General features: G+C 43.0%; 1 protein-coding gene across 1 annotated transcript in view; it reads right to left on the reverse strand.

Annotated features, from left to right (window-relative positions):
* The window catches only part of tnks1bp1 (tankyrase 1 binding protein 1), an 18,844-nt gene extending 11,382 nt beyond the window's left edge, over positions 1–7,462 (reverse strand). Inside the window, exons 1-2 of the mRNA XM_079683194.1 lie at positions 6,437–7,462; positions 2,066–4,931 (exon numbers count right to left, since the gene is read on the reverse strand). Of these exons, the coding sequence (XP_079539320.1) occupies positions 2,066–4,931; positions 6,437–7,434 (3,864 nt within the window). The 5' untranslated portion in view covers positions 7,435–7,462. The remainder of the gene's footprint in view (positions 1–2,065; positions 4,932–6,436) is intronic.
* Between the last annotated feature and the right edge of the window lie 2,058 nt (positions 7,463–9,520).

Raw genomic sequence — 9,520 nt, forward strand, 5'->3', positions numbered from 1 at the left:
GATTGTTATCACGGTTAAAGTGGACCTATTATGCTATGTTTGAAAAATATATTGTAGGTCCGTACCTATACAAAACATGTCTCTGAAGTCTTTTGCTTAAAATACCAAACAGTTCACCCATTGTAGCCATGCCTCATACTGCTCATACCCCTCTTCTGCAGCCCTGTTACAGAAATAGGGATTTTGGGTCCTTAGCTTGAAAAAAAAAAAAAAAAGAGGAGGCGGAGCTAATGCCTGATCAGAATTCTACCGGAGATAAAGTTCAATTCTGCTGTGATAAAACGCCATCCTGTTTTAAACCACATCAAAGATTATTTCTGAAATAGTATGGAGCTCAAATGCCTTTTCTCTTGCGGGTTTATCACAAGTTGAGTTCTTTTTTTATTTCCTGCTTTTTAAACACATGTGCTCTACACAGTACAGGTTAGCTCTGAGTGTTAGCGAGGATTGCTAACGTAAACAAAGACGTCCAAAACACGTCAGGCATTGTTTCTGATAGCAACGTTCTGTGGGTCCACAGATGTTTTGGCTATCAGTTTTTAAACACAATTTAAACACCCAACAAATCAAAGGACTTCCTCACACAGGTGCGGCTCACAGATGTTTTACAATTACCTACAAGAGATGATAAAGGGACAGATATTAAACTCTCTGATATGACAACTGTATATTGTCTTGTGGTATACATTGTCATAAGACAATTATTCTGACACTCAATTTAGTCTAAGCTTTAATAATTGAACATTTTACCAAAACAGCTTTTCAATCATAATCCTTTAGCAGATGTGTGTGATTTGGCTCTACATGTATTGTATTCAATATTGATTTGATAACTCAGTTTATTGTGTTAATTGCAGCTCATTAGTTCATATTGAAGTTGAAACATATACTGATGGGAGTGGCTGGCTTACTGCATGACAACACAAAAAGCAAATGTAAACCATATAAGGTGGATCGCTGTCAGAGGTGCAAACTGCTGAGCTGGCTCTGCAGTTCTCTGTGAAACCACAAACAAACATTAGGTGATATTTCAATCAGCAACGACTCACCCATTGCTGCTGGAAATAACTCATCCAAGATGCCCAGGAGAAATAATCCATCCCTCCTTCTTATGATCGTGCAATATTTATCTTTAAAACTGCCTTTCACTTTAAAATCAATGTTATCTTTACACACAAATGGCAACAAAATGAAAGCCGCAGAAGGTTGCGAAACATGAAGAGGAGGACAAAACCTCACTTCCTGTCTGATTTCATACTGTCGCGACCACACATCTGCACGTGCACCAGAAATTGAGTCCACAGTTTGATGCACTGACAGAAAGTAATTTTTTCCACATATCATCTCAAGGGGGAAGTAATTTGATTTCATGAATTGAGAATCATACACCTTCACAGCTAGGATTATTTGTATCGTCGACCTCCCAAGTCAAGACTTATCTTTATCAAACACTTTAAGTATTTGTATTATTGTAAGAAATACGGTATCACTACAGTATGAGTAAAGACCGATACTACTACTGACACATGGGAGTAGATTTAGAGTTAAGGCCATGCTGGTTTCATCACTCATCATCACTCAACACACACACACACACACACACACACACACACACACACACACACACACACACACACACACACACACACACACACACACACACACACACACACACACACACACACACACACACACACACACACACACACACACACACACACACACACACACACACACACACACACACACACACACACACACAGTCCACGTTCTTGAGCTGTGACTGAGTCAGGGTGAAGCGAGTATAACAAGATGCTTGGACCCGTGCAACAGGAATACCAATGTGTTGGTGCAGGTGAGGTGTGTGTGGTTGCCAGGGTGATTTGATGCAATGGTGAAATAACCACATTAACGTGTTCTCTCCTGTCTCTGTGCTTAAACCTCACCCTTTGTGAATCATTACACAATGTTGCCTTTCATGTACCAATGATGGTGTTCACAACTACTCCCTGAATCAGGAGCAGGTTTGAATGAAGTTGCATTCCAACAGAAAGTCTGTATTTACCTTCAGCTCGTCTTCTTCCTCCTCCATCTCCATGGAGATGAGCTCTTCCTCTTCTGGGCTCTGCTCCTCTTCCTCTTCCTCCTCTTCCTCTAGACCTTCCGGGGCTATTGTAGGCTCGGGGAGGATTGTTCTTTCCACCTGCTTACGCACTCTGTTTTCCACGGGACTGACTTCCAGTGGCGCCAACCAATCAACAGCTTCCTGTCTGTTCCCAGAGACGTCTGCCCAACTCTTGGAGGGCGGTCTGGTGTCTGCTTTCGGCTTCGAGCCCCATCTTTTGGGTTTGACGGAGAAGTCGTCGTAGACCACGTGCATGTCAGGCGGCCTGACGGAGAAGTCATCGTAGACAACCTCCGCCCCCCTCTTTGTGGGGGAAAGCAGCGGCTCCTGAGGCACATCTTCAGAGTCAAAGTTGATTAAGTTTGTCTCTGCTCGTTCTGCCACACTCTCTCTTTCTTGCCTTTTTCTCTCTTCCTCCATTTGGAGCTTTTCTTCCCGTTCTTGGGCTCGCTTTCTCTCGTATTCCTCTCGCAGCTTTCTCTCCAGCTCCACCGCTCTTTCTTTCTCCATCTGCCCCTTCCTTTCCTCTTCCCTTCTCTCCTCCTCTCTCTGTTTTTCCAACTGGATTTGCCTCTTTCTCTCCATCTCTTCTTCCTTTTCTTGCAGCTCCTTCAGCGTAATCTGCCTCTCCCTTTCTCTCTCTTCTTCCTTTCTTCGGTTTTCTTCCAGTTCTTGTGCATGCTTTATCTCAAATTCCTCTCGCATTTGTTTCTCCAGCTCCTCAAATTGGTCTTTCTCACTTTGTCTCTTCCTTTCCTCTTCCCTTCTCTCCTCCTCTCTCTTCCTTTCCTCTTCTCCTTTCTCCTCCTCTCTCTGTCTCTTCCTTTCCTCTTCCCTTATCTCCTCCTCTATCTGTCTCTTCCTTTCCTCTTCCCTTACCTCCTCCTCTCTCTGTCTTTTTCTTTCCTCTTCCCTTCTCTCCTCATCTCTCTTTATTTTCCTTTCCTCTTCCCTTCTCTCCTCCTCTCTCTGTCTTTTCCTTTCCTCTTCCCTTCTCTCCTCCACTATCAGTCTTTTCCTTTCCTCTTCTGCTCTCTCCTCCACTATCTGTCTTTTCCTTTCCTCTTCCCTTATCTCCTCCTCTATCTGTCTCTTTCTTTCCTCTTCTCCTCTCTCCTCCTCTATCTGTCTTTTCCTTTCCTCTTCCCTTATCTCCTCCTCTCTCTGTCTTTTCCTTTCCTCTTCCCTTATCTCCTCCTCTATCTTTATCTTCCTTTCCTCTTCCCTTCTCTCCTCCACTATCTGTCTTTTCCTTTCATCTTCCCTTCTCTCCTCCTCTATCTGTCTTTTCCTTTCCTCTTCCCTTCTCTCCTGCTCTATCTGTCTTTTCCTTTCCTCTTCCCTTCTCTCCTCCTCTATCTGTCTTTTCCTTTCCTCTTCCCTTCTCTCCTCCTCTATCTGTATTTTCCTTTCCTCTTCCCTTCTCTCCTCCTCCATTTGTCTTTTCCTTTCCTCTTCCCTTCTCTCCTCCTCTCTCTGTCTCTTCCTTTCCTCTTCCCTTCTCTCCTCCTCTCTCTGCCTCTTCCTTTCCTCTTCCCTTCTCTCCTCCGCCCTTAGTCTTTCTTTCTCCCTCTCCTCCTGTCTGAGTCTTTCCTCTTTCTGCCTCGCCCTCTCCCCATCCTCCTCTTTCTGCCTCTGCCGCTCCATCTCTTTCTCTTTCTCTCTCTCTCTCTCGTCTCCTCCACTCAGCCTCTCTGCCTGGCTCACCCAGGCTTGTTCCCACTCCTCCTCTCTTTCTAACTTCTTGTTACCTTCCCTCTCTCTCACTTTGCGCTGGACGTTGTATTCTTCTTTCCCGTTGACCAGTCTCTCGTCCACTCCCTCTTTCCTCTCCTCCTGATCTTGTCTTAGTCTCTCTTCTTTCTGTTTCGCCCTCTCTCTTTCCTCTTCTCTCTGTCTCTGCCACTCCAACTCTTTCTCTCCTTCCCCCTGTTCTTCTTCTCTTATCCCCTCCGTCTGCTTCACCCACTCTTGTTCCCACTGCTCCTCTCGTTGTTTCTTTTTATTAATAACTTCCCTCTTGTTTCCCTCTTGCTGATCTTGTTGAAGTCTCTCTTCTTTCAGCTTCGCCCTCTCTCTTTCCTCTTCTCTCTCTCTCTGCCACATCAACTCCTTCTCTCTTTCCCGCTCCATCTCCTCTCCGTTCAACCTTTCTCTCTCCCTCTCCTCCTCATCCCTCGGCCTCGCCTTCTCTTTCTCTTCTTCCATCTTGACTCTCGGCTCCTCGTGTTCATCCGCTCTTCGTTTCTTTTCAAATTCCAAATGTTTCAGACGTTCTTCTTCTTGCGCCTCCTCGTCTTCCTTCTTCTGTAGACCTCCTACTCTTCTGTAGACAGACGTAGGGACGTCCTCTTTAGCTTCATCCTCCGATTCGTCTTCTTCTTCCTCTTCCTCTTCATCCTCGCTGGAAGACGGTGAGCCCAGGATCAATGGAGGCCCACCATCATCTCTCTCCACCACACCGAAGCGAACAGAGCGTCGTTTGACATTGTCCCTCTTGAGAGCGTGTTCAGGTGTCTCACTGGAGTCTCCCTCATCAGCGTTGAGTGTATATGAGCCTTGTTTGCGTAGTGTGACACTCCCTTCACTTGACGTGTCGTCCATATCCTCTTCTGGCGTTTCTTTGGAGCTTTCTGTTGAGCGGGCATCAGTAAGAGCGTCTTTGGATGCTTCCATCGGGGTCTCTGTGGGTGGTTCGGCGGGAGACACCTTTGATGGAAGATCCAATGTGTGACTGGACCAGGTTTCAGGAGCAGCAGGCGGCATTGTGGGTGTTTCCACTGTTGGAGCAGTTGCTGGCTCAAAGCTGTAAAAGAGAACATTTTCAAGTTGAATTACAGAAGAATTATCCACAGATACATGGCAGGGGTTTTTCATTTCAAATTAAAAAAATGCACATATTCTTGAATGCCTTACTCTTACTTTACAACCATCATGGCCCCTGGTAGACCACCACACATATAACAACATATTATAACACATGTGTTGGGTGCTATCTCTTAATTAGACTATTCAACTACTGTAACACAATGTACAATTACTTTGCATTCTATCATTTTATTTTCAATACTGTTACCTGGCTGCTATCACAGCACTTCAACGTGCTACACTTATTATTATTATTATTTTTTTTAAATACTGTTACTGTACTTATTGTTGTTCACATGGATGGGTAATTTTGTAATTTGTGTAAATTCGATCTCTGATATTTTATGCATGCCTCTTAATTAATATTTAGCCTCTTTGCTGTTTCTGTAAAAATGTACATTTCCCATCTGTGGGACTAACAAAGGTATTCTAAATCGGAATTCTCTCATGACTGTATGCTAAATACACATTTACATCCAGCAGCCTGTTAGCTTAGCATTATGACTGGAATAAGCTAGTTGGCTCTTTCCAAAGTTAAAGAAATCTGCCCACTACATCCTCCACAGCTCAGTCATTAACATCTCTTTTGTTTGTTGGAGCAATGCAAAGAATGTCATGCAAAAAATGTAAACGTGAGTAACTTTGCCTTAGCCTGGTGCTGTCACTTCCTGGAGACTTTTCCCCACTGACAAGGTAACCAACAACAAGCTCCATTGACAGATATACCATACAGACATGAGAGTTGTATATCTCTCTCTTTTAAGAGTAGGTTTGATTCCACTACATTGCAGGAACAAATATTCCACTAGCCTCTATTTGCCACTCATTTGTATGTTTGTTTTTTAAATAAACATGCTCTGTCTGTACTCATACCAGTAGGTGGTTGGAGATCTCAAATTTCATACTTTGAAGTGGCCTGGTTTGAACTCTTATCTAGTGTAATTTCAGGACATAAATCTGGCAAGCTACGTTATTCATTTACCACATTACTACTGAGAGAACAGTACAGTACATTCAGAAGTAAGTTATTATATATGGAGTACAAGAAGACAGTGCTAGTAAAACTAAATTGTCTAAAAGTTCAAGGCTTGTCTCATCTCTCCAATAGTTTTGACAGAAACTGGGAGAAACAATGGCAGAGACTGAAAAAACATTTCTCTCTCCAAGGAAACGGAACAAAAAAACGATACAGCCTGCTGTGTGACTTCATCATGGGGCATAAATAATGCTCAACATTGGTCTTAACGAAAACACCTGATCTGTTGCATGCATCTGATCACAACAGAAGAATCTGAAATGAAATGTAGAGCTAAAAATTAATCTGTGCTATTGATCTTAGATAACACTATACTTGTTTGCACTTGGTGGAGAATGTTTTCCTTTTACTCATGCCGTAACACGTTACCAAACAGAAACAACACAAATGAAAGAAGGCATGCTCACCTCTTGGAGCGAGATCTTGGAGCAACCTGAGGCTTCTTCTCAGTCTTTGGATCCTCGGGGGGTGTTTCCTTCGCCCAGATTTTCATTCTCTCCCTTACACCCTTCACACTTCCTGCATCGTTTATAATTTCCGGCTCCTCTCTCTTTGTCATGATCTCTGGCTTTGATGAGGAGTCAAACAGGAGGCTGATTCTGCGTTTTATGCTGTTTACCCCCAGCAGCGCTCCATCATCGCCCTCCTTGTTGGACGGCTCTGATGTCGGCTGGCTCGGCTCTGGGTCTGAAGGCTCTGGCTTGTCCGCATCGTCTTTGGTGTCGGTTGTTGTCATGGTAACAGCTGGCTGGGGGGACAGACATGGGCCACCTGACTCAAACTTGGAGGTGAGCTTCATGGACAGACGCTTCCTGCTGCCGCCCCATCCATACGCTGGATTGTCTGTAGAGGAAACGTCACTGCCTGATTCTTCGAGGTTTTGTACGACAGAAGTCTGCGATTCATCTTCTTTCTTATTTTCCTCTTTCTGTACTGGTTTAGTTACACTTTCCGTGGATGCTTTGTGGTTTGCTTGGATGACATCGTCTTTCTGGATCGGCGGAGGCTTGGGTGTCACTTTGGGTGGAGCAGGATCAGGTTTTACCACGCTGGAATCAAGAGTATCCTCTCCACTTGCTATCCCTTCTTTGATTGACTTTGGTGGATCTGCCGGTAAGACACTTACGTCTGTCTTGGGTTTGGAAGCAGAGGTGGGGGTTTGATGACGGGGTTTCGGTGCGGGTGCTGTCACTGAAGGTTTGGGGAGACCTGCAGCTCCTGATTTGACCGTCTGCTGTGTGGTTTTCGTCGAGTTTGAAGTGACCGTCTTTGGGGCATGGATGGAGCGAATGGTGGTGTTCTTCTGCAGGGAGAAGGGCTTGGGAGTGAGTCGAGGTTTGGGGGCCAGAAATGGTTTGGGGTTAGAGGTGCCCTCAGTCTGGGAAACCTCAAAGGAGCTCTCCATAGCTGAGTTGCTGAAAGAAGGAAGAAGAGGTGTTTACATACGGCGACACATTTACATTGAAAAAACACTGGCGGTGGTGGTGTAGAAAAACTGGATGAGACTGGTCTGTCGAGATTTTTGAAGGCAAATAACCTCAGCAGGGTCACAAAGAAACACATCGATCACACTGAACAAACACCAGAAACAATGGAAAGTCTTCCTGCAGGAGTCTATTTACTTAGTTTTTTTGCTCAGTTTAGTTTTCAAATAATGACGGAGAACTTTTTTAAATATTGAAACCATTTAAATGGCTAGTTGCAGCCTTATGTAGACCTACCAGTCACTGTCACTTTTCTAGCATGGGGGATTTTATACTTATTTTGAGTGTGACCTCTGAGAGCTAGCCCTGATTGAGGTTGTGCAAAACGTGACTTAATGTCGATCTAAATGAGCAGAGGGAAGCCATACCGAGAGGGAGAAATTACAATATAAGTAATTCCCATTGTGTAGGACAAACTGTTTGTTAAACCACAACATGGACTATATTTGATTATTTCCTAAATTAAATGATTGATACTTGACACTTTAAAGGTTGTGTTTTTTTATATATCTTACTGAGTATTGTTGGACCTTTGATAACATCACACTTTTCCTCACTAAGGCTCACAAAGGCTGCAAAAAGCACAATCATTTTTCGGCAGGAACTTCCTTATTTGTTCTGTCCCAGTGTCTCAAAGTCCAATTTGATGGCTTTAAATGTCTTGTTTGTCAGTCAAAAACACCAAATATATATATATATATATATATATATATATATTCATTATTATATATAATATTATAATATTTTATATTCAACAAATAAAAGGCGTCACTACTCAAATCTGTTCAACATAAGTTGATAGTGTCATAAAAGTCAATTTAATTAATAGAATGACAAATGTACACACACACACACACACACACACACACACACACACACACACACACACACACACACACACACACACACACACACACACACACACACACACACACACACACACACACACACACATTCTTACCTAGATACTTACTTACATACATTCTTAAATAGTTTCTTACATACATACATAGATTATTACATACATACTTACATACATAGATATATACATACACACATAGGTACATACATATGTCATACATACAGTACGTTATGTGATCTGACAGTGAGTGTGCAGTGTAATTTTTAAACCACACTTAATATGAAATAGAAGACTCCTAAACTGAGAATGAGAACAGGCAGGTGGGAGACATGTCAGCAATTGAGGCAGGCCTGATGAGTCATCGCCCACAACAACAATATTCTGTTATATATATAAAATCACAGTCTAGATCTCCAAGTGAACTGAAACCTCTTTCAGATAAACAATCTTAAAGTAAAGTACAGTCACAAGGACGAAATAAAGGACAAGCCTAGACACCTGTGTACACATTTTTAACAGTAATGTTCCCAGTGTATAACACTAAATACTACAGGCATTGTTGTGTTATCTGGTTTGACCTGTAATACTTATACACAGACCGGTAACTCCACACCCCAGTTGAATACTGTGCAACTCTCAGTGTTTGTCAGTAAAAAGCTTTCTCTGTCACTCTCACACTATTAATCTACAGCTGGGTTTGATCAGCAGTCCGCCTTTGCACTGTGGTATTTTGCATGTTATATGCTTGTAATAAACTAGTTGCTCCATTGCTCAAACACACAGCAGCTCTGGGCGTGCGTGCATGATATTGTGCAATGGGTTTGGATTGGACTCTTAAAGCTGTGTCCTGTTTTTCCTGATTTCCTCCCTCTTTTTTTTTTTTTACTTTCAAGTAGAATTCCTTAGAAATAAACAGTGTCTGGCAGATAAAGCTGCAGTTGATGGATGATTTCTGTTGCTTATTAAGGCCACATTCACAGTCAGGGGAAAATCTTCCTGCAGCAGCACTTAAGCTTGTGGGAGTTTTGTTTCTTTATCTTTATTTGCCTTCAGTGCCTGCTGCCCTGCCAAGGCTAACAGACAGCACTCGGTCCCTTTCGTTTTCATGTCCACTGTGTTATTTACCTCTTTGAGTGGTGCTGTGA

The sequence above is a fragment of the Notothenia rossii genome (assembly GCF_949606895.1).
Source record: "Notothenia rossii genome assembly, chromosome: 5".
NCBI lineage: Eukaryota > Metazoa > Chordata > Actinopteri > Perciformes > Nototheniidae > Notothenia > Notothenia rossii.